The sequence below is a fragment of the Neolamprologus brichardi genome, unplaced genomic scaffold (assembly GCF_056152115.1).
Source record: "Neolamprologus brichardi isolate AB-2024 unplaced genomic scaffold, ASM5615211v1 NODE_ptg000032l+_length_1147064_cov_1, whole genome shotgun sequence".
NCBI lineage: Eukaryota > Metazoa > Chordata > Actinopteri > Cichliformes > Cichlidae > Neolamprologus > Neolamprologus brichardi.
In genome coordinates, this window is record NW_028270039.1 from 406,395 (window position 1) to 431,799 (window position 25,405).

The 25,405-nt window shown below is 44.1% G+C and overlaps 1 protein-coding gene across 1 annotated transcript in view; it reads left to right on the plus strand.

Annotated features, from left to right (window-relative positions):
* atp6v1ba (ATPase, H+ transporting, lysosomal, V1 subunit B, member a) overlaps positions 1–25,405 on the plus strand; it is a 42,978-nt gene that overhangs the window by 8,492 nt on the left and 9,081 nt on the right. Inside the window, exons 2-9 of the mRNA XM_087836975.1 lie at positions 9,464–9,519; positions 9,764–9,862; positions 14,920–15,013; positions 15,377–15,454; positions 17,906–18,045; positions 22,196–22,297; positions 24,358–24,455; positions 24,587–24,710. Of these exons, the coding sequence (XP_087693101.1) occupies positions 9,464–9,519; positions 9,764–9,862; positions 14,920–15,013; positions 15,377–15,454; positions 17,906–18,045; positions 22,196–22,297; positions 24,358–24,455; positions 24,587–24,710 (791 nt within the window). The remainder of the gene's footprint in view (positions 1–9,463; positions 9,520–9,763; positions 9,863–14,919; positions 15,014–15,376; positions 15,455–17,905; positions 18,046–22,195; positions 22,298–24,357; positions 24,456–24,586; positions 24,711–25,405) is intronic.

The window sequence follows — 25,405 nt, forward strand, 5'->3', positions numbered from 1 at the left end:
CAGAGTCTGAGAGAAGCAGCTTGAAAATCCTCTCAGAGATGGAGCAGGAAAATAAACAAATAAAAAGGCTTTCTCATCAGACCAAGTCCTTTCTTTTAAGAGGCCTTTGTCTCTCTCATGTCAAATGCGACAAAAGCTATTAGCCCATGAAATGGCTTGTCTTTGTTTTAGTGGTGCATTCTGTCATTTAGTGCTATGAAAAGACATGGAGCAAGGCACTACATTTCTTTGTGAAGATTTAATTATTGGTAATAATGTAGTCACGATAAACAAATGTCTCATCTGTCACTATGAAAGTAATTTCTATAAAATCAATGTTATTTTTTGCAACAGTTCTATAATCCACATTCTAATTAGGTTTAAGCAGCTAGCTTGTCAGTAGGAAAAAAGACTCTTGCGTGGGCGTTTGCCATTCTTTTCATGAAAGAACATTAAAATGTACGCTGAGGATCTGACACCATTTCAGTCTGTTGCAGGAACAGAAACCAATCAGCACACACTAGTTTCACTGACCACTCACGGCTCACTTCCTGAAATCCCTCACCTTAAGAGCTGGTGGCTGTTGTTAGAAGAAATGCAGGAAATTCTCCACTGCAGAACTTAAACCTCGGACTGTAAGATGAGCATGATTTTGTTCAGGTTAAACACCCTGATGATTAAATGTGCAGTCGAGTATCTTTGTGCCCCAGCTCACAGCAGATCTGTACTGTTGCAGCAGTGTGGCCTCTTTTGTTCTCTGCTCGATAGTTTCTGTTTATTGAATCGTTCAGTTTCTTTTTGCTCATCACTCATTTTATTAAACATGAGTTTTGAAACGCGCTGCTTCCATTTCTTGTTTGTTTGGACAGAAATAGTAAATGTGTATATTTTTCATGTAATGATCCCTTAAAAATGTGTCCTGTAATTTATTATAATAATGCATTTAGGTCCCGGGTAGCCTGGGTATGACAGCTGTCATAGGATAAAGTACGTTTGGCTTAGCTTGATGTTATAAAAGCGTGAGGCTGCTGCACATAATGAGCACTGAGTTCTGTGGGGAACCCGTCTTTGTCTGCAGGACGTATTTGGGGAACAGCTTGTAAGGGCTTCTTTGTTGGACCGCTCTGAAGCCGCTGTCCCAGACCTTATCTTGACTCTAGTCTGGGACGACCCCGCAGGATGTGTTTGTGTGTTTTTAATCTTTTAATTCATTAATGCTTTTTTTAAGGATTTCTTAAGTTTGTGTAAATTGTCTTTATTTGTACCTGCTGATGAAAGAAATGAATTGAATGGATAAGCTAGCACAATAAAATGCTCTTCATCTGCTCCAAATAGCAGGAGGCTGTTGCTCTGTCAAAGCGTCGAGCTATTGTAAGTAAAGCACGAGGCTATCTGTGTGATAACCAGCTGCCTCTCTCGGTTTTCCTCTGCTAGCAAAAAGGCCCTGCGTACAAGAGACCCCACTCTGTTAAAAATGTGCTCCTGCTTCATGCCTGATTACATTTCCTCCCAATCAGAGCAGTGTGCTAGGAAGTCATCTTTATATGGAGTACCTGTGCACCTGCAACGTTAAAAGCCTGCCTCGTTTTCTAGTGGTGTCAAACCCAGATGCTGATTGGTTGGTGGAGATGTGCCTGTTTCTGACGCCCCGCCCCCTGATTTTAAAATGTTTTCATTTTTTTGATTTATTCCAAAAGTCTGTCATTGGTTAACGAAACATTCAGCTTGTCCTTCATCTGTTTGCTTCATTTTAGTTGCACTATTTCATTTCCCGTCTCTAATGTTGAAAGCACAAAGTAGTTTGCTTGGATAAAAATAATGTCGGGATATTTTTCCAGCGCTTGAACTGCATCACGGCTCAGTCGGATGAAACACTCTGATCTATAGAAGCAGACGTTGATTCCACTTCATGATGCAAAAGCCCAGCAAGGCTGAGGACTGGTAGTTACAGCTGATGAACCACACACTCGCTGTAAATAACGGGAATAAACAAAGTCAAGTATTAATTTTGGTAAGATCGACTGATTTGGGTTTTCTCTTTTGGGAAAATCAAAGGGATGATGTGCCAGTAATCATCCTGCTAAAGCCGAGTCGCTCCCTGGTGCCTCCGTCAGAGTGAATGTCAGGCGTGGAAATGCTCGTATGAATGAGGCAGAATGAGGTTTGGGCTAAAACACACTGACATTGTGTTCATTCGGCTCAAACGGTGCATTTTAATGGAAAGTTTAGCAGTGCAGGTTTTTGGTCTTTGATATGCATCAGCAGACAGGCTTGAGCTCCGCCATCGCAGACTGTGGCGGGCTAAGGTAGATCGCACTCTGCTCTACAGTGTTGGTGAAGTCAGCAGGACCACCTGCAGCACGTTAGGCTAACCCTCCAGGCCACAGCTGATCTCTGCTGCTGCAGCTCGAGATGCTGGAGCTGAACGACATTAGCAACTGTTAACAACAGCAAGCTCAGAATCAAGTATTCAGCTGTTTGTTTTGATCCATCAGGTGTGACCTACCTCTGTAAACAACAGCTGATTCAGAGACAGTTTGGTAGATGTGCCGGCAGTCTGCGTCGGGCTAACTCGTATGAATTAGCTGAGGGGTGTGTGTGTGTGTGTGTGTGTGTGTGTCTGTGTGTGTGTGTGTGTTTGTGTCTGTGTGTGTGTGTGTGTGTGTGTGTGTCTGTGTGTGTGTGTGGGAGCTGGTCGTAGGTTTTAATCAGCCAGCATTCCTGTGTCCAGTGGGGCTGTGGGAATCCCGTGAAGTAGAGGCTAAGACGTGATTGTGAGAGTGCACATCACAGCAGCCACTGCTTTGTAGCCCTCGCTTATTGTCAGAATGATGATGCTCCCCCATTTCCATCCTAGGCCAGACTCCCCCTTTCCTCCCTTCTCCTCCCCTTGAGTCCCCCCCCTCTTTCTGCTGGGAAATTGAATTGTGTTGGAATGCTCTGTGCCTCTTTTCTCTGGCACTTGAATGGGCTCTTTAGTATTTCACACCAAGGTGTCCTTCAGGGTGCGAGGTCAGGCTACCAAAACAGCTTCTAGTGGCGGATTAGGACCAATTAACATCTTTGTACACAAAGGGCTCTGGCAGCTGAACAGGCTGCAGGGTGACCCACGCCGCTGTTGCATGCCAAACCAGGGGAACGCTGTACTTGAGCTGAAGTAGCAAAAGAGGGGTGGAGAAAGTTTTCTAAACCTATTGGGAAATGTTGCTACTTCACACCTCATGAACATATAGCCCATTGATGAGTCGTTACCTTGTGAAATGAGAGAGCAAACCACTTATTTTTTTTCCATCATCACAGTTATACACGAGAGTGTTCCCTGAACTGTTGTCTTTTTTTCTTCCCCTTTCATGTACTGATGGGTTAGCGTGTTGGGCCAGGGTTAGGCCTTTAATCCGACGAGCTGCTCGTTCAGAGCCTGTACACACTTTAGACTTTGTGCCACCGAGGCGTCCGTTTGTTGTGATCGATGAACGCCACACAGGCTCGTTTTAACGTTACGTTAGTACTGATACAAGTTATTCCAGTAAAAATTAAAATTTGATTAAAATACTCTGACTTGCAGCACCAGCTGTTTAACTCGACCTACACGATGTAGGCTGAGGTGAAATAACAGGATCCTGTTTATTTGCCACTAACCTCGCTGCTCTTTGACACGCTGTGTCCAACATGTCTCTGAAACAATGCTGTGACTGTTTTACCTGATAGGACAACGACCATGACAATGCAAAGCTCCTTTTTGTTACATAGTAACATTTTCCTTGCACCATTATTATTGAGTATAATTACTAGAGGTGGGAATCACCACACATCCCACGATACGATATTATTGCAATTTTTAAAAATATTTTGCGATATTCAGATTCTGTACATAAAGGTAAACTTTATCAATATTCATTTTCTCTAATATCAAAGTCTCACACTCAGTCTTTCTCTCATTTCAGTTTGATTGTTGACAAACTGAACGGTTTGTATTACAGTCTAGTCCAACTTAACTGAATCAACCATCTGGTACAATTATAGCTATTCTGAACTCTGCAGTTTATGAAAACTATGCAGCCCCTTCAGCAACTGAAGAATTTGAAAGTAAATTAAAACAAAATATAATTTTACATTAAATAAAAAAGTTTTAAACTTAATTAAAATAAAACATGTCTTAAATTAAAATAAGTAAACTGTCATGTTTATTAAACACATTTGGACAGTGAAGGAATGTCAGGATTCTTGCTCAGAAAAAGGATCAACATGCTCTGAAGTCAGAGCACAAAAACCTTTTTGTAACAAAGTATCGATTTCTGCTGTCCCTGTATCCATACATTATTAGCAAACAAAATATCACCATGCTACACAGTATCCATTTCCCCCACCCCTAATAATTACCCTGATGCATCTCTTTTGAGGCCTGTTAGCAACTTCTAGTTTGAGTCTGTGTTCATAAACTTGGCTAATCTGTTGGGTAATCTGATGCTATGAATATTCACTGGAATTGTCAAATAAAGCTTTTTTGTTATGTAGTGTGAAGCGCTTTGGGGTCCACAGGGACTAAGTGAAGCTCTATACCAGGGGTCTGCAACCTTTTACACCCAAAGAGCCATTTGGACCCGGTTTCACGCAAAAGAAAACACTCGGAGCCACAAATACTTTTTGACATCTAAAATGAAGATAACACTGTATATATTGTTTTTTACCTTTATGCTTTGTGTGAACAACTAAGGTGTGTTGCTTATGAAATCCATGAAGTGCTACAGAGAAAATTACATTTTATTTATGTAATCAACACATTTTGAACTCTTAAAGAAATATAACAAAAGGAAAGACACCAACCTGAACTAAAATGATCCATGTAGCAAACAAAAACTGTTCTCAGCCACCACCCTTATATCGCCTTTGGGCTGTTGGAGCCTTGACCTGACTTTTAAAAAATAAAAAAGCACTATGCTGCTGAAAAATTAAAAGTAGATATTTGCAAAATTCTGCCTAAATATGTATTTTACCAGGTTAATGCGTGCGGTGGGGCGTGGTCTGCAGCGCTGCTGCAGGGGGGCGGACGCACCTGAGCCACACCCGCAATCATGCCTCGCTGCCTTTACGTCTGCGCTATCTGTGCTGTTGTGTTGTTGATGGTGTATGTCGGGCTGTGAGCTGAAAAGCTACAGCCGGCTGTATGCGTACAGCAACCGTGTGTGAAAAGTGGTCAATAAAGAGATGCTGAAAAGCGTGTTCATGCAAACATCGTCGGTCTGCCGTGATATGTTTACAATAAGACTTATGGTCCCGAACCTCTGCGCACAGCGTCTGCTAATCGGGGCTGTACGAAGTCAGTTTACGCAGGACTGTAAGCTGTCATCTGTCAGGCGTGAGCGGTGTTTGTCTTTAACATAGTTCATGGTGGAGAATAGCTGCTGACATAATGTGGATCCGAAGATCCATAACTGGCCTACCTGGGGTTGAAAGTCTCGATAAATGCACGGCGTTTCAGCGGGACACCGGCTTCCGCGAGTGTGACGCTTATTTTGAGCGATGAAAAAATAATAGAATATAATTTTATTTTTATATTTCAATATCACAATAATCTTCCAATTTAGAACTACAAGTTAAAAAAAAGAACTAAACACAAATAAAATACACTTCAGCTAAATACTAATTTATTTTCCCAAACCACGCGGAGCCGCAGTATAAGGACTAAGGAGCCGCAGTATAAGGACTAAAGAGCCGCATGCGGCTCTGGAGCCGCAGGTTGCCGACCCCTGCTCTATACAAATACAGGCCATTTACCATGCAGCTGTTTAAGGTTTAACGTATAAACATGCCAATTATTCCAGGAGTGATCATGTAAAATAGTTCTTGGTCAGTCGTCCTTGTCAGGAGCTGCAGGTTCACCGTGTGATGTGCTCTCCAGTGTAGTTACACACTCTGCCATCATGCATGTGTTTCAGAAAAGCATAATGACCAAACACAGATCCTGAATAAACAGAATATAGTTTTCTGCTGTCAGATTATGTGGATTATACACAGCCAGCAGCTTGTTATCACAGATACATGTTGGCTAGTGTGAACTGGATGCAGATGAGGCCATGTTGTTCACAGGAATATGTTTTAGCTATCAGGTTAATGAAGAGTTTAAGAGACTGTGCAGGCTCACAGTGTGTCAGCGTTTCTGAAACACCTTCAATGACCAATGTGAGCATTTGGATCATTCCTGACACGCGTGTTCGTTTCTCTGAACTACACGTGACTGTCCTCACAGATCTGATCCAGAGTTTGACTTTGCCTGAATGTTTCTTCATTTTCTACACCAAACAACACAACAGAAAGTATCACTGCTGTTCCTTTGTCTTTATGTTATGTGTCAGGTTTATATGCAGATGTCAGACTCTGTTAACACCTGTGCTGGCTGTCAGGGGGGCGGGGATGTCCGTGAGGTTGATGACACTGGTATTCTTGGTTCAGTGTTCTGGTATTATTTGGTCAGAGTGGTGCTCGTTCGTGTTGTTTAAGGAAAGCTGTATATTAAATGATGAAACCATGGACTTCCTGCCTGTCAGTGAGAAATGAGCAAAGCAAAGGTCATCTATAACCCCCCCCCCTCGCGCTGCAGTGCAAGGCCTTGTACAACAAACAGACAACTCGAGTCATTCACTGGAAAGTGGACCCTGAGGCAAGAACTGAGATAAAGGCTGTTTAGAGTAAAACATTTTATTTTGGAGAGGAAATGTTATTTATTTCTTTATTTTTTGTGTTTGTGCTGCCCTTGGTTTTCATCATCACACTTGAGCCATCTTTTATCGCGCTAACTCAACAGCCCCATCCTCCCAGCACCACCTCCCATTCAGACCTCGTGTTCAACACAGACGCACACAGTGTGTGTCTGACTAATAGAGGGTAAAATGCAGGTGTGTGGGAAATGGCTGCAATACTGTAGCGCATTGACAGGTTATTTTGTTGGCCCCTGCCTAATTAGTGGCATAGTGGATGCACCCCGCTAAGCTTTAGTGCTTTATGTTCGTAGCAGTCTGCTCTAATTTCCCCGAGCCTTTGATATCAGCCCAGAGATTGACAGTTCACACATAAAGAAGAACAGCAGACCCTGATAGAAACAATGCCGCCACCTTCAGTCCCCCACTCCAACGCTCCCTGCACGTCTGCGTTTTACCACCCAGCTCTACAGATGTTCAGAGCAGAGGAATGGCGCTGAACATTATTAATGTTTGCGTGGCGCATTTTATTGCTTACTTCACAGAACCAGGACACTCTGCTGACCTGCTGCTCTGATGTGGTCTGAAAGCAGTTGTGTTTAAAAGAGACTGAACCTGCGCTCCTTATTTACACTTTGTAATATCACCGTCATTTATGGGCTTGTTTAACTTCCTGTCTGCTGCCACAGCTTAAACACCAGTTTAGTATACTCCAGGTTAGGACAGGAAGGACCTATGTACATCTATTGATGAATATGATGGGGCGACGGCAATTTAAGGAAGGTCGCGGATGGAGTAGAGGCTGCCTGCTCTTGGATTTGTAAAGCCAGCGATCGTTGTTAGGTGCAGCTCTGCAGAAGAAACTGGACGAGTGGAGTTTTAATGAACTCGCTGCTTCAAAAATCTTCCTTCATTTTGATGATAGTGATGGAGAACAGTGCAGAGGGTTACACTTGAAATGGGTGTAGAGCACAGTGAATATTTGTAGTAATGCTAATGTGGTGTTGTAGGTGACGCAGTGGATTTGTTTTATTATCTGATTGATTCTGATTAGACTGAATTTATTTTGACTCTCATAGTCATGACATCAGCCCTGCATCTGCTCTGAATGACCTGGATTCTCAGTCACATTGACCCTCATCATCATCATCATCATTATTATTATTAATATTATTATTATTATTATTATTATTATTATTATTATTGTTCAGGGCACAGCCCTAACAGGTAAGCGCCTTCATTCCCACACCAGATGGAGACCCGTCCTTGAGTCTGTTGGAGGTTACTTCCTGTTAAAGTGCCAGATGCTGCTCTCTAATATTCTACGATCGTTGCCTCACGCTGACGAGACTGTTATGATTAAAAAGGGTAATTGAATTAATTACAGGTGATAAACTGCTTGTGTGAATGCTGTGTTCAGTAAAAGGCTTGAGTCCTGCAGTAGAGTAGAAAAGCTTTGTCCATTACTGTTGTACTGATGTTACGCTGCAGTCGCACACATTCAGGGATATCACATTGTTTTCTGTTTTTATAGGATACTAGAGGTGGGAATCACCATCCATCCCACGATACGATATTATTGCAATTTTTAAAAATATTTTGCGATATTCAGATTCTGTACATAAAGGTAAACTTTATCAATATTCATTTTCTCTAATATCAAAGTCTCACACTCAGTCTTTCTCTCATTTCAGTTTTATTGTTGACAAACTGAACGGTTTGTATTACAGTCTAGTCCAACTTAACTGAATCAACCATCTGGTACAATTATAGCTATTCTGAACTATGCAGTTTATGAAAACTATGCAGCCCCTTCAGCAACTGAAGAATTTGAAAGTAAATTAAAACAAAATATAATTTTACATTAAATAAAAAAGTTTTAAACTTAATTAAAATAAAACATGTCTTAAATTAAAATAAGTAAACTGTCATGTTTATTAAACACATTTGGACAGTGAAGGAATGTCAGGATTCTTGCTCAGAAAAAGGATCAACATGCTCTGAAGTCAGAGCACAAAAACCTTTTTGTAACAAAGTATCGATTTCTGCTGTCCCTGTATCCATACATTATTAGCAAACAAAATATCACCATGCTACACAGTATCCATTTTTCCCCACCCCTATAGGATACTGTGACGACTTCACACGTTGCAAACAGGCACACAGCTCCTCACTAACAGCTGAAGTATTCGTATCACACTTTAGGAGGAAAGTATTAAACACTTATTGATGTTTACCTGTTTAACTCTAACAGCTCCGTCAGCCGTCTTCTGGACTGTAGTTAATAACTGGAAAAATGAGTCCGAGTGTTTTTGAGATGTTTGCTATCCTCATGCTGCAGGATGGGATCAGAATCCTTCTTATGGTATCAAAAATGGTATCGAGTATTTGTGTGGATCTCAGTGTTGAGTTTGAAATTGTAATATTGCGAGAACCCGAATATGAAGTATTTAATGTATATAACATCTGCTCCGGTTCTCATGAGTCGTACGCTTTGATTGATTCGTGTGATTGATTGTGTGACGGTGTAATCGAACAATGTAAAATTCCTCCATTTCTTGACCTGACATTTGGCTTTTTGTGACATTTTAGGGCTGAAAGTGCAGTAAAATTGTTCTCACAGCAAAAGGTCAGCCTGCGGTGATTAGCAGTTTTGGCTGTGGAGAAGTCTGCTTATTGCACTGATGATAGGTGGCTCGCTGCAGAAGGAAATTGAAGTATTGTGTGTTATTTTCCTGTTCTGCTGCCTGTTGAGGTTCAGAAAGGAGTAACCTGTCTCTCTATTCCAGCCTACTCCACTGTATCGGGTGTAAATGGACCCCTGGTGATCCTGGATAATGTGAAGGTAAGGCTGCAAAGAAATTCTGTTTTCATCAGGCGTTCTGTCCGTGGTGCTGCTAATACTCGTTCATCTATTGTGCAAATCCTCTTACAATATGTATTAATTAGGTTGCAAATAGTGGCAACTCCAAATGTTTGCAGAAGTCAGTATAAATCAGCACTTTATTATCCGGTGTGCTCTTTTATAACAATGATAAAAATGTGTTTTTCTGTTGCTGTAGTAACAGTGTTGAATCTCTTTGAATTAGTTCCCCAGGTATGCTGAGATTGTTCACCTGACCTTGCCAGATGGTACCAAGAGGAGCGGGCAGGTCCTCGAGGTGATTGGAACCAAGGCAGTTGTTCAGGTAAGAAATAGTGAGTGGAAACGAAAGCATATCAGCTGACAGCCTCTGTGCTGTAAGCTCTGTGCTTACTCCTTACTTGTGCCCATGCCCCAACGTCCAGTTTGTTTGATTACTGATTGATGATCGTGGCCTGCTTGAAAGGTTCGGTTGGACTCAGGTAAGGTACATGTGCCTTAGCATGGATCTTCATCCTTCCTCAATGACAGCTTACGCCATTAAAATGGCTTTGTTATACATAAAAATATTTTTCCAGTTAAGCTGCCAAATACATGAAATGATAGATGATATGGGGACCAAAGCATACACAAGAATCCAAACCTGGTTGGGCACCATTCAAGGTCCTAGAATACATGCATTAACCATGCAAACACTGTAACTTACTATTGTGTTGTCTGAATGCTCCATAGTAGCATGCTAGCCTTTTTCATACTAGCCACAATAACCTGACAGAAGGAAGAAATGTTCCATGCAGAGACCAACAGCACCTCATACAGCTTTGCATGTTGGTTGGTTGTGACACGATGGTTGAACCAACCAATCAGCAGATATAAAGAGGTTATGGTTGGAGGTGTCTCACCAATAAAACTGAAAAAGAGCCTGGCACAGCCACCACATGAATCTACAAACACACACATGCACCATGAGCGCACACAGCCACACAAAAGAAGGGATAGCACAGCCGTAGACTCGACAATGCAACATCAAAGGAATCTACATTTAACATCATCATGATCAAGTAGTCAATAGTTCAAAATGGCTAAACTGCAATTGAACTTACTACTGATAATTAGAGCAGGAGAGTTGTAGGTCTTTGATCATCACTGTGCTGTAGTTTCATTGTAGCAAATATGTCCGTGTAGAGCACCTAAAACAAAGGCTGTGATATTTATTTGTTCAGGCAAACAGTGACTCTCATAAACCAGCACTGTTTGCCTAAAGTGAGCATTCCTATCCCAGTAGTATTTGCATTTATTTATTTATCTATTGCCTTTCCTGTCGGCACTGTAGCAATCAGAATTATTGTCTGAAGGCCAAGAAACATGCCCAACAGATTTATTTTCCTAAGTAAACCATTACGGCTTTGCTGTACTGGTTCACTTGATTGTCATATTTCATTTCACCTTTATTCTTTATTTATTTTTTACTTTCACATTTTTAACAATAGAAACAGACAGGACCGGGGGACAGGAAAGGAAAAGAGAAGTTGGGAAGAGGCTGAACAAAAGGAGAGGGAAAGAAAAACGGAGGGGTAGAGAGACGAGAGAAAACACACACAAAACGCGCTCGATCACCTGCTGGGAAAAAAAACAAGCAAAAAGGGAACAACGCTGTAGGAAAACCACAGCGACAACCTAGATAAGCATAAGTAACAGTAAATAATAAATATTGAATGATACTGAGCAGCACACAAAACCAACAACGAACGATATGTTTAGAGGCAGCAGCCAAGGAGTTTACAAGGTTTCTCCATGTAACTGTCTAATAGTAGGTGTGGGGAGCCATAGCCCTGCCCCCAATGACATTAAGCAGGCATGGAGTAGATCCAGGCCCCAGACATCTAGAGGCCCCCCAGAGCACGAGAGCCCCAGGAAGGACCACCGGAGGGGCAGCCGCAGACGGGGGGTCACCCAGCAGCCACAGGGCAGAAGCCACAGGGGGCTGCGTGCCTGCAGACTCCACTGGTAGCCGGCTATGCGCGGGTGGTCTGAACCCCAGGCTTAGAGGCCCGAGATCTGAGGGCCTCACACACCCCTGAAGGGGCCCGTCTGAGCCACAGGCGCCAGGCCCCGCCAAGCAGCCGCTGGGAGTGAGCCAGTACACGCCCGAGCCCCGGACACCAAGAACCACCAACACACCGACAGGTGGTGGCATCAGACATCAGCAAGGAGTGTGGCGAGGTCGCAGCAGATGGCCCCGCCCCTCCTTGAGCCTGGTTCTGCCTTTCTTCCTGTTAAAAGGGAGTTTTTCCTTCCCACTGTTGCCAAAGTGCTTGCTCATAGGGGCTCATATGATTGCTGGTTTTTCTCTGTATGTATTATTGTAGGGTCTATCTTACAATATGAAGCGCCTTGAGGCGACTGTTGTTGTGATTTGGCGCTATATAGATAAAACTGAGTTGAATTCCCGGCCCCCCACCCCAGACTACAAACAGAGAACGGGGGTGTGAAGAACCTATACCTCACTCCGCATGCTCATATGTGGCGTTGCTCATGGTACCCTCTGCAGCTGTTGTCATCACAGGCTCTCCCGAGAACTCTCCATGTCTACATGTATTTAAAATTGAGAGGTGGGCACCGGGACTGGAGGTGGGGTTGATTAAACAGACCATCCCTTGGCCGTTTACTGTGCCCACTCCTAAAGCCCTAAATGTATGTGTGTGTCATGAGAGTTTAAGTAATGCAAGTGTGTAAGTTGTAGAATAAAATTGAGGCCCAGGTGTCCAAGAAGGGACAGAGGTCGAATGCTTTCCCTGCACCTCAGTGACGCACCTGTACCTCTGCATGTGTGGTGGTGTGATGGAGTGGGAGGAGGGAGGCAATTCCGGTTGACGAGGGAAGGATTGGGGGGGGGGACAAAGTACCCCCTCCCTGGAACCCGCTCCTCCGCTGATCCAGGTTAGGGCTAGATCAGCCCTGGCCCAGCCCTGGCGCGGAGGGTTAGATCAGCCCTGGCCCAGCCCTGGCGCGGAGGGCCAGGGTTGGGCCCCTGTGAACGCATCCACCCACAACCCCAGCAACACAGACCAACCAGGACCCAAGCCCCCAAGGCCCAATCCGGAGGTGGAGCACTCCCAGAACCCCAAATCCCCAAGTCTACCCCAGAGCCACGCAGGGGCAGCTAGGGTTACCAAGTTGGTAACCTATGTCTGCCGACACAGACCCTCCCCCAGCTGCACGCAGGTGCCAGAAAAACACCACCCAAGAGCCGCCAGCGTTCCATCCAGGTCATGACCACAGCCCCTGGGTTGTAATTGTCAGGTCTATTGCCTTGACTATATGAGTAGTTGTTAGAAGCCCATCTTGAACATCCATTGACTGTATAGTGCACTCTATGTAGTATTTTATATTGTATTAATTGTAGACTGGGATTTCTAAACAATTTAAGTTTAAAGGGAACTCATCCCTGACCCTGAGTCAATCCATATTATAGATTGGAGGTGCTGAATCTCATTCCCACAGCTTCATACTCATACTTCCAATGCAAGCTGGAGGCCATCAGCTGATCAAGCCAACAGAACCACATAATCTGCTAAAAGCAGAGATGAGATTCTGAGACCACCCTAGTGGAAAGCCTTTGACCACTTAGCTAACCCCATAAATTCCATCTATAAAAATTACGAACAGAATGGGTGACAAAGGGCAGCCGGGCAGAGTCATCACACACCGGGAACAAGTCCGACTTATTGCCAGCTATGCGGACCAAGGTCTTGCAACGGTTGTATAAGGACTGAATGGCCCGTAGCAATGGGCCAGACACCCCATACTCCCAAAGCACTCCCCACAGGACACCCCGAGGGACACGGTCGAATGCCTTCTCTAATTCTACAAAACACATGTAGACTGGTTGGGCAAACTCCCATGCACCCTCAAGTATCCTTGAGAGGATAAAGAGCTGGTCAAGTGTTCCACGACTAGGACAAAAAACCGCACTGTTCTTCCTGTATCCAAGGTTTGACTAGCGGGCCCTTCCTGCACCCTGGCATAGACTTGCCCAGGAAGGCTGAGTAGTGTGATCCCCCTGTAGTTGGAACACACCCCCTGGTCCAGCTTCTTAAAGATGGGAACCACCACTCCAGTCTGCCAATCCAGAGGTACCGTCCCTGATCTCCAAGCAACATTGCAGAGGCGTGTCAACCAAGACAGTCCTACAGCATCCAGAGCCTTCAGGAGCTCAGGGCGGACCTCATCCACCCTGGGAGCTCTGTTTAACTGTCTCAGTGACCTCACACCTAGAGCTGTCCTCGTCCCCAGACTCTGCTTCCTCCACGTTCCAGTGGGATTAAGGAGATCCTTGAAGCATTCCTTTCACCGCTGACAATGTCCTCAGTCAAAGTCAGCAGCTGCACCCGCACTATACACCGTGCAGGTAGAGCACTGCTTTCCCCTCCTGAGTCATCTGACGGTTTGCCAGAATCTCTTCGAGGCAGTCCGAAAGTCTTTTTCCATGGCCTCTCCAAACCCCTCCACAACCAAGTTTTTGCCTCAGCTACTACCCGAGATCGCTCAGGTAGTAGCTGTAGCTGACCTATCAGCTGCCTCCGAAGTCCCACGGGCTAACCAAGCTCGGTAGGCCTCCTTCTTCAGCCTGGCGGCTCCCTTCGTCTCCGGTGTCCACCATTTGGTTCAGGGGTTACCACCACTACAGGCACCAACCACCTTGCGGCCGCAGCTCAGTGCAGCGGCTTCGGCAGCGGAGGTGCTGAACATGGTCCATTCGGACTCAATGTCCCCAGTCTCCCTCAGACTGCTGTTGAAGCTCTGCCAGAGGTGTGAGTTGAAGATCTCACGAACCGGGGCCTCTGCCAGGCGTTCCCAGTGCCCCCAAACGTATGCTGACGGGGCACTGTCTGGCATCCTCCCCTGCCACCTGATCCAACTCACTACCAGGTGGTGATCAGTTGACAGCTCACCCCGTCTTTACCCGAGGGTCCAGAACACGTGGAATTGCTCATTAATTCTAATCTTATCTCTAATAGCACCAGGCTAAGATTAATGTTAACCTAATGCATAATCCTGAACATTTCAGCATGTAGCAGCAGCTTATTTGAACCATGTATCAACCCTCAGAGACTACTGTGTAGTGTCTGTAATTGGTTAGTGAGGGGAGGAGCTCAGTGCCGGACTGTCTGCAGCTCTGCCATGTGAAGTCACGCGTCAGCTGACGGGAGCAAAGATGTCTGTTGGTGTCTGTGTTGAAAATGAGTTCCATATTAATTCTTATATTGATTAATATCTAAGCATTGATTTGTTAATGAATTAATGTTTTTGACAACCCTGATAACCAGTAAACATGTAACTAACATGCTGAGGATGTCTTTGCTTTCTGTGTTGCTTCAGGTGTTTGAGGGAACATCAGGTATTGATGCCAAGAAGACAGCATGTGAATTCACCGGTGATATCTTGCGTACCCCGGTGTCAGAGGACATGCTAGGTATGATCAACATGATTTAATGATTAAAATGCTATAGCATGCTGAATTAATGCAGTCAGCTTCTTTGCTTGTTACGCTAATTTCTAAATAAACTGTAAAATCAAATAATTAAATCAAAGCTTTTATTTTAATGTTCTTCACTGTGACTGTCTCAGTACAACACAAGGTTACATACATTTGAATAGAAGCAGAAAGTAGAGATGCTTTTCCTTTTTTTGAAGTCATCACTAACACGAGTTTATAATTGCTGGTTACTTCAAAGTAAAGCAGCACAAAGTAGACAGAATGTGCTTGCAGGTCTCATCTCATTAAACAATGATGTAATGTCTAAATGCCTCCTTACCAAAATATTTCCTTTTATAGGTCGTGTGTTCAATGGTTCAGGCAAACCTATCGATCGCGGGCCGACTGTTCTGGCTGAAGATTACTTGGACATCATGGGTATGTTAACCTCTTACTTTCCTGCTGCTAAGTCCTATAAGAATCCAGTGTCGTAAACAGAAACTTATAAAATCATTCAGGTACAATGTCCTAAAAAATCACCAAATAGTTATTGTTAGGGTTTTATTATTATTATTATTATTATTATTATTAATATTGACCAAAGCTCACTCAGCAGTGTATTCTGAACTGTTTTACTGTCCCAGGTGTGAACATGAGTGAAATACCACAATAACATTAATTTATTTTTACTCATTCATTTTTTTGCTAATACAGTTAAGTGTCCTTTTTAATAGTGTTAAACTGTTTTCTTCAGTTCATTTTGTCTCCTTAACAAAAGAACATTTCAAGAACTTTAGCTTCATTTGTGAGAAATGAAATGTTTTACGTAAACCAAACGTAAATGGTGGTTTACGACACCAACTCTCTGCCATCTATAATCCAGTTTTGAGATCCTCCCCAGACGCCTTAACGCCCACTCACATCCTGGGCCATCTGACCTCAGGAAATCACATGATAAGGTGGGGCCAGGTTTCACAATGAGCTCACCTGAAACTCTGGCTGATTGGGACCCACACCCAGTTTCACACCTTGGCTCATGTGATTAGAGGATCATCAGGGGGTCCTTTTGTCCCTCTGTGGGGGGAAACTCCCACTAGGTTTATATGTGGGACTCTCCACCATTTGACCTTAGAACTGAAGAAGCTTCTCGGATGAAGGTGAAACGTCTTCAAGTAACTTAAAGAAGTCCAGACGCTTTTCTTTGCAAGCTCCTTTGACTTTAACAGGAAATGTTTTTATTTTGAAGTTTAGGAAATTATCCTAACATTCTGCTACTCGCGGAATAGCAAGTAAATGTTCAAATGTTGAGTACACAACAGACATGAATGCCAGCCTGCTCTCATTCTGCAATCAATCAATTTATGAGCACATGTACAAACAACACAGGTTGATTAAAGTGCTGTACACAGTAGAAAGTAACACACACGAAGAACAAAACCAAAGCTAGTGAGCAAAGCTGTGTTTCAGATGGGTTTAAGGATGTCGAGTGTTGAGAGATCCTGATATGAGGAGGCAGACTGTTCCAAAGTTTGGGGCCAGTCTCCTCTGGGCTTCAGTCTTATCAGCTTCTCAGCAGTGTGTCAGTTTTCATGGCTGTTTTGAGCCATTTAAAGTTGGCTCGGCTAACGTTATGTCAGGTTGGTGCATAAGATGAGCCATCGTGTTCATGAAATTCCCAGAGTCATTAAATTTTTGTAATAAAATATCGATACTCCGTGTCCGTGTGTTGAGCCAGTATTCCCAAATATCACTATGCTATAGATTTTTTTCCCAGAATAAACCCAACCAGTCAAAGTTTGGGGTCCTACAATCCTACATTTACCATCAATACTTTATCCACTCAGTGCGTTGAATATTAATGCTGTTGTAAAAGGTAGAAACAGTAGATGTTACTGCAGTAATCACAGCCATGGGTCCTTTTATAAAGGAAGTATTTAAGTCCTTTCTTCTGGAACAGTCTTCCATAGGTTGGATGGATATGATGGTCACTCTTTGCATGTCATGTGATCAGTCTGCATCCATAGGCGCTTGATAGGATTAACCCTAAGCCCGGTCAACACCTAACCACTCTTAGCGCCGTGCTGCAGCTCGTGGTCACACTACAGGGCCACAGTGGCTCTGATCCTGTGGCAGCTACACAGTTTGACATGCTGTTGTGAAATATTGATAGATTAGTGCCGGTGAACCACATGAGTGAGAGTTCCTGAGCAGGTCTCTGTGCACATCCTTGGATAACCCCATTCAAAGTCACTAATGAGTTGTGACTAATTCTCTGCACCCCCCATTGCTCATGACGGTAGACCAGGTTATCCACTAATTGAAAGGCCTGTCAGATGTTTTCTGTGCCAGATACTGACCTGCGTAAGACGTCTGTGTTTGACTTTAAGCAGGTGGTAGGACTGGGAAAGTGCCCTATAAGTGCAGTTACCCTTTGATCATATAGTAAGCAAGCAGCGGCTTAATTGGCAGAATTCCTAACAGTCATTTGTCTAATGCAGCTGTTGTCCTTGTACTATTATTTAATGGTGCAGCTCAGAAGAGCGTGTTGAAACTGTAATAGGAAATATTCTCATTGACTCAGTATGTAGCCACTGTAACTAGAATGTAAACTATGCTCAGCAGAGTTTTATTGGAGCACATGAATGTACAGTGTAAGTTAGCTTCCACAATAACACAATATAATTGCTTCTGATTGTTCACATCAAATTAATAATCTCACTTTCCATTTAAGCCGTTGCACAGCCTTTTACTTTCATCACCATTTTCTTACTATGTTTTTTCTGCCGCGTGTTTTGTCTGGTCAGGTCTGTGGGACTGACCTGTATGATGAACAGTGAAGTGTGCTATTGCTTCCTTTGTGTCCAGCTGAATACGTGTTTCTGTCTCCAGGTCAGCCCATCAACCCTCAGTGCCGTATCTACCCTGAGGAGATGATCCAGACTGGCATCTCAGCCATTGATGGCATGAATAGCATTGCTCGAGGACAGAAGATCCCCATCTTCTCTGCCGCTGGGCTGCCCCACAATGAGGTGAGATCAGCATACCATTTTATGTCTTTAGTGACAACGCCAAGAAGTCTCAATGCTGGTAAAATGCTGGGCCACTAGGTACCACTGGAAGCACTGAATATCTCTTTATCTTTATTGAGAATCAATCCCCCGTAAACACCAGAGCATACCTGAGTATCAGCTGAGATAAGTGTGTTTAGCATTATGTTCATGTAGTGTTTGGTGTCTCTGTAGTGGCTTCAGAGTGAACTCTGATAGCATCTTCACATGATGCCACTCGAGTCAGTGTCAGTTTAGGCAGAAGACTGAAAATGAGGTGACCCTTCCCATTGCATGTAGTCTGTTGCAACAAGAATAACTTCATTAAACCTATTGCATTACTTCCTGTGTTCATTTGGTATCGCATGCAGATTTTGATAAGGAAGAAGTGCATGGAGTAGGGGTGCACCGATACCGATACTGTAAAATGTGTGTGTACTCATACTCGTAAAAGTTAACCGATACCATGAACCGATACCAACTTATTTCATTAATCAGAGGGTGGCTTGTCATTTCTGTTGTAGTTTTTTAGATTGGTCACTAGGGGGACATCCCACGCTAAACAGGCACAGGGTTAGGCGAGTGAGACTGGCAGCTCCAGATAAAAAAGAGAAACTGGAGGCTGCTGTAGCTAGGCTAAACAAAATGTCAGCAGTGTGGAACAGCCAACTTTAACTCAGGTTTTGGAAAAGCGATGAAAAATGTCAAGAGAAAATCCACGGGCAGTTAAAATAACAGAGGCTCGACTCATTTTATCGCTCTGGATGACCAGCCAATGCCGGTCGTGGAAAACATAGGATTGAACCGTCTTCTCAGCATACTCGAGCCGCGATATGAAATTGGACACTCTGCAATAATTTAAAAGTTTATTTTATTCCAAACAGAAGTGTTTATTTATTATTCTGAAAGCTCGAGACAGTGCCAATAGTTCAGTGATATTTTGTTAAATTACAATGTGGAGACTCCGCAATAATTTAACAGAAGTGCTTATTTTTCACTTGAAATTTTTTTTGTGGTCATTTTTATTACGATTTTATTTTTTATCAGCAGAGAATAAAATAAAGCCTGTCTTCCAATTCATTGCATTTGTGTGTGTGTGTGTGTGGTAGAAGTATCGGTTTTTGTACTCAGTATCAGCAAGTACTCAGATCCAAGTATCGTATCGGTTTGAAAAAATTGGTATCGTTGCATCCCTAGCATGGAGTAAAACGCAAAAATAATGTGTCTCTGTCTGGTTTGTAATTCTGACATCATCAGATGTTTCTGGGTCCAAAACTCCGTCAGCTTCAGGTCCCAAAGTCAAACGAACACTGCAGCATCACTGAGAGTTAAAAACTGTCTAAAGTCTTTCATCTTTAATAAAACGATCAGCGTTGCTGCTTTACCAGGTGTAACAATTGAGTTTAACATCCAGGCATCCATGAAAACAGAATTTATTACATTTAACAGACTTAGAAGTTAGCAGGAAGTTAGCTCGCTAGCTCGCTAGCTTCCACCTAAGCATGATATAGCATGTTCTGACTGAGAGATTTCTGAAAAATTTAAACGTACAGCTCTGCTCTCACTTCCAACATAAATGAAGACAGAAAACTAAACAGCAGTGACGTTTGTAGGGTTACTGAAGTTGGGCTAGCTGGTATATAATGTTGTGCTACGTGACCGCTAGCGACACAGCTATGTTAGCATAACATAAACACAGTGAAGCTGGAGGATGAACGCTAACTTCTTTCCACTCGATAAAAGTTAACGTGAGGGTTCCCGATGGTTAGAGACAAATGCAATCGCATGGCAGGATGCTGTAAACGGACCAAACTTCGGTCAGGAGAACAACTGAGATAATCCATCTACAATACGAGGTTAGTCATTCATACATGCATGGGCTGCAGTTACATCGTAACGGTTTAAAAACTGAGCTTTAAAATGAACAGTGGTAATAAAAACTGAGAGAGGCCGACAGTGATCACTGACTGTTTTTAGGGGCTTGTTCAGATTAAATAGAACAAGATTCAAAGCATTAAAACATGTTAAAAACACAACAGCCATAATAAATTCAGAGTAGTGTGGTTTATACGTCCTCACTTAGAGACCAGATATGGTTCGGACAGTCTTAGTTTGCCAGATCACCAGAGACCAGAGGAGGTTAAAGTAGTGCTATCCACCCACCTAATACGTGCTCTGTGGTCCAAATAACAACAATTAGAAAAACCAAACCGACACCAGGGAGTTTATGTCCCACTTCCCGCATACAGGAAAAGAATACGGTACTAATGGGAGAGCACCATTACAGTGATGGATGGTTTATCATGGAGTGGACAGATATTACATTTACAGCCACTTACATACTTTTTAATTTAGGTATTTATTTAGGTGTTCATGTGTAAAGGCTGAGGAGATAAAGTAGAATTTACTTCAAACAAACAGAAGCAGCACTTTGTTTTCTTCTCTTTAGAGCTGAGAGTAATGGATATGTGTGGCTCCTCCTCATCCTCACTCATGTCAGAGTTCAGACGTGGACAGCTTGTGGATTACATTATTATTACATTTGTTACAAATGTAATGATTATTTATTACATTACTGATAAAACAAGATAAAAAGAATTGACCTCAGGCAGCTGGTGATCAGTCAGTGCAGCCCTCGTCTTTAGTCTGTCCTTTTGAACCTTTGTCTCTTAAACTCGCAGCTTTAAACTCATCCCTGTACTCTGGGAGGTCGTGCTTTTACCAAACTGTTGTACCAAGAACTCACAGCTGCTTTGAATACACCAACAACTTTTTGCTAGCTCAGAGGTTTAAGCTACATGCTTTGGGATATGTTGAGGTCCAATTTTGTGGAAGTCTTTCAGTGGAAATGTTTAACATGAGTGAGTGGGATGAGTCATGAGTGGTAGCTGTGGTCCTTCTGTGTCACATGACAGCTGTTTTGTTTCCTTTTTGGAAGTTTTTGTGCCTCACAGTGGAAATCCATGACTCAGTTGTAGTGTGTTCATGTTCAGACACTTCACAAATGTACTACATCCCCAAATATCCCTCATGTATAAAGCTGGGTCAGGTTCAGTGTGTTCAGCTCAGGAGCACCAGCTTTATTGTTAGGATTTGATCACCAGCCTAATTTGTGCTCTGTGGACACTAGGGCTGCCACAAACGATTATTTTGATAGTCGACTAGTCACCGATTATTTTTGCGATTAGTCGACTAATCAGATCATCATCCATTGGACGTAAAACATACAGCTTATTGCACCAGCAGCATCTGCTCTTATATAACTATCATTAGCTTACAGCTTTAAGTGTTTAAGGTCTGTGCTAACTAAAAATAAAGACAAGATGATAGTTTATTAAATTTTAATGAAATTTGCAGATTGTTTCGGTGAAGTTTAATAAACTCCTTGCTATCTAAAATATAACAGGACACCGGAGTATTTTCTCCAGCATCTCACACTTCTGATAATCAGCTGTCTGCTTGACGTTTATTATCATAGCATCCACAGCACCCACAGATGCTGATTCCACAGAATCATGTGACCACAAACGCACAGGTGCCATTTTCTTTTGATCTGTCAGCAGGTACTTTTGTAAATATGTTCCCACATTTGTTTCCACGGTGCCCACAAAAGCCACCCAGGATCATTTTGCATGATTAACGTGCTGCAGAAGGGCCCAAACAAACACACAACGTGTTCTCCACCTAATTATGGTCTGTTTGGTGTCATTGTGTCATCAAGCACACGTGACAGAGCTCCTCCATGCAGGCCTTTTCCCTGTGGCCCAGGTGGCTGAACTCAAGGTGCGCAGAGAGGTCAGGGTCATGTCACACGTTCACTACAGCGACGTCTCTGCAGTCGTATGTGTAATGTGGTGGTTTATGCAGGGATTGAATGTCAGATATGAAACGGTAATGAGAGTCCTGATGGAGAGGCAGCTGCTCAGTCACAGTGGGAGTGGCTGTAGTTTCCTTGGTGATTGTCTCATTAATAATAGCAGCTATAGTCTGTAAATAGCACGTGATAGTTTTGAACCTGAAGCTTTCGTATGATTTGACTCCAGCTTACATGTTGTTTGAGAGCCTTTTGTCGACTGTTAGCCTTCTTCTGTCCGCCTGTGTGTCTGAATCTGTTTCTCATTGGTGCTTTCAGATTGCTGCACAAATCTGTCGTCAGGCTGGCCTGGTGCAGAAGTCCAAGGATGTGATGGACTACAGCGCAGACAACTTTGCCATTGTCTTCGCAGCCATGGGGGTAAGCAGACAAATCGCAGCATTCAGCTTTTCAAACTCTTCCCAGCCCATCTGTGGCTTTAATCCCCCTCTTAACCTTGATGTGACACCTTGTTCCCTCCTCCCGCCCTGCATTTTGTCCTTTATTCACCAGGTGATTTAACCTTTAAGTCCCTCTTGTTATTTCTGCACCTCTGAGCAGAGCCCCCAGCCATGTAGACAGCTTAGTAATTCAAAGGCCACCGTCAGCCTCCCGTATCAAGTTCTGTGTTCCTCAGCTGCTCCTTCCATCTGTTGTAATGCTCAATTGTGATGGCTTGACCTCCAAGCAACACACACACACACACACACACACACACACACACACACACACACACACACTTGCTTCACTTGCTAAATGTAGTCCTTCATCCTTTCACCTCACACAGTTCACATCCTGTGGTGGTTGGTGTGTGACGACTGTGGATAAGCATTTTTAACACACAGTGTGCACCATCGCAGCATCAGAGTGAATCACGCTGAAACGGCGTGCTGAACTTCACACCTCCAACTGAAACTCTTCCTCCGGGTTGTCATCCTAACGCGGGGTCAGCGACCGGGACTCTGCTCGCTGTGACGTTTAAAAATCAGGAATTATTCTTATCCTGGTCTGTTACTTTTTTAAATGTCACTGTAAGTTTATGAGGTTGTGGTGATTTTGTAAAATGAAACACTCAAACTATGTGTGCTAACTGCTGATGTGTGACGCCTGCGTGTGATTTTCACCACGGATGAATCCAAGAAAAGTTTCTGAAAACGCCTTTAATGCCACGTGTGCAGATGGATTTGTTTTCACTGCCAGTGTGCTAAACAACAACAAGTTTGTGTTGCAGAACATTCCCAGCACAAACACAAAGCCTTTGCTGAAAAATATGGAAAACACCTGATTCAGAAGGCTGGAGGACTGAAATCCAACTACGTGTGCTGGTTTGTTGGCTGCTCAGGAAATAGTCAGGCCCAGGAAGCCGTTAACAGCAGGAGAGTATATAAAAGATTTCAGAATATGTCTTTGTCAGACTGCAGGTGTAAGTCAAACATATATGTCCAAGTTCAAACTTTGGACAGCTGATCTTGAAGATGCTGCCTGTCAGAAGGCCATTCTTACTCAAGAATAGGGTGATACTGGGTGTCCTGGGCGCGGCCCGCCGGGGGGTCGTCCTGGGCGAGGCCCGCCGTGGGGTCGTCCTGGGCGCGGCCCGCCGGGGGGTCGTCCTGGGCGCGGCCCGCCGGGGGGTCGTCCTTGGCGCGGCCCGCCGGGGGTCGTCCTTGGCGCGGCCCGCCGGGGGGTCGTCCTGGGCGCGGCCCGCCGGGGGGTCGTCCTGGGCGAGGCCCGCCGGGGGTCGTCCTTGGCGCGGCCCGCCGGGGGGTCGTCCTGGGCGCGGCCCGCCGGGGGGTCGTCCTGGGCGCGGCCCGCCCGGGGGTCGTCCTTGGCGCGACCCGCCGGGGGGTCGTCCTGGGCGAGGCCCGCCGGGGGTCGTCCTTGGCGCGACCCGCCTGGGGGTCGTCCTGGGCGAGGCCCGCCGGGGGGTCGTCCTGGGCGCGGCCCGCCGGGGGACGTCGGTGTGTTTCTGATTGTTTTGGTCAGACTTTGCAGTGACCTGCCAGAGGTCGCGGCTCTGGCAGTGCTCATCGTGTCTAACAGTATAACATCAAGTCCATTAAGGAACTCTGTGGTGATTGAATGTGGTTCTCACAGCCATTAGTCACATGTGCTATATGGTAAATAACATGTCTGTGTAGCTGTGATGACAGTGAACTGCTCACCTGGTACTAATGTTGTGAACCTACCACATGAAACAGTAAGTAACAGTAATTGAAACTGAAGGAGGATCATGAACGTGTTTATATTAATGATGTAAACTGAACTGTCCTTATGTGGAGTTTTACTTGCGTTACAAACATCACGTTCCCTTCTTTACCACCTGTCCAGTATCTTTCCTTCATGCCTTCAGACGTTCCTGCGTCTCTCAGGACACCTCACAGTGTGTGAAGCCACTAATGTTGCAGAGATGATTTCTGAAATGCTCATGGCATCTGTTTCAGGTCAACATGGAAACGGCTCGTTTCTTCAAGTCTGACTTCGAGGAAAATGGCTCTATGGACAATGTCTGCCTTTTCCTCAACTTGGCCAACGACCCCACGTAAGACTCAGAAATGACCTCCAGAATAGTCTGGCTGATGGTGTACATGTGTGCTGCTGTGTGTGTTACTCGTAATCGTTTGTCTCGTGGACTGAGAGCTACTAAAGATCTTTTCTCTTGCGGCTAACTAGCATCGAGCGTATCATCACTCCCCGCCTGGCGCTGACTACAGCAGAGTACCTGGCCTACCAGTGTGAGAAACATGTGCTGGTCATCCTCACTGACATGAGTTCCTACGCTGAAGCTCTGAGAGAGGTACGACTGCCTTTACTTTCTTTGGCTGATGTTTAGGTGTTGTTTGTCAAAATAACATCAGTGTAAAAGCCAAATCCCAATGAGTCACAACGTTGTAATATAATGGTATTCAGGGCTCTAGAGTGCGACCATAATTTTCAATGATGCGACTAAAAAAGATCTTTGGTCGCACCGGTGCGACCAGCTGTTCAAAAACGTAAACACGAGCCGACGCATCACAATCAGCTTTCTCTTTCTCACACGGACACGCCGTCGGGGCTGAAAGCCGACAGCTCGCTGACTCTGATGCGTCCGCGCTTTGTGTTTCCGTCTTTTTTGCGCTCGATTCTGAGCTGCAGGTTTTATCTCTCTAACCAAAATTCACTTAAGCAGCAGCAGAAGATCCAAACTACGCTCCACATTTGATCAATGTCGTCATTAATGCCCTCTGACTTTTGCTGTTTTGCTACCAGCAGATAAAATCACACTTCCTGCACAGCTCTCTCTCTCTCTGTACTTCAAGAACAATTTGTCTCAAATCTCTGTTTCCAGCATCATTCATTCGCTTATCACCCACCAGTCTACCGTTGTTTACAGCGCTGTCGGCCGCCTAATTTCTGCTGTTCAATACTGAAGAAATGTAAACTTTTTAAAACGATGCAATAAAGTGTATCTGCTATAGAAAACAGGGCAGGAAAATCTCCTTCATGTTTTTC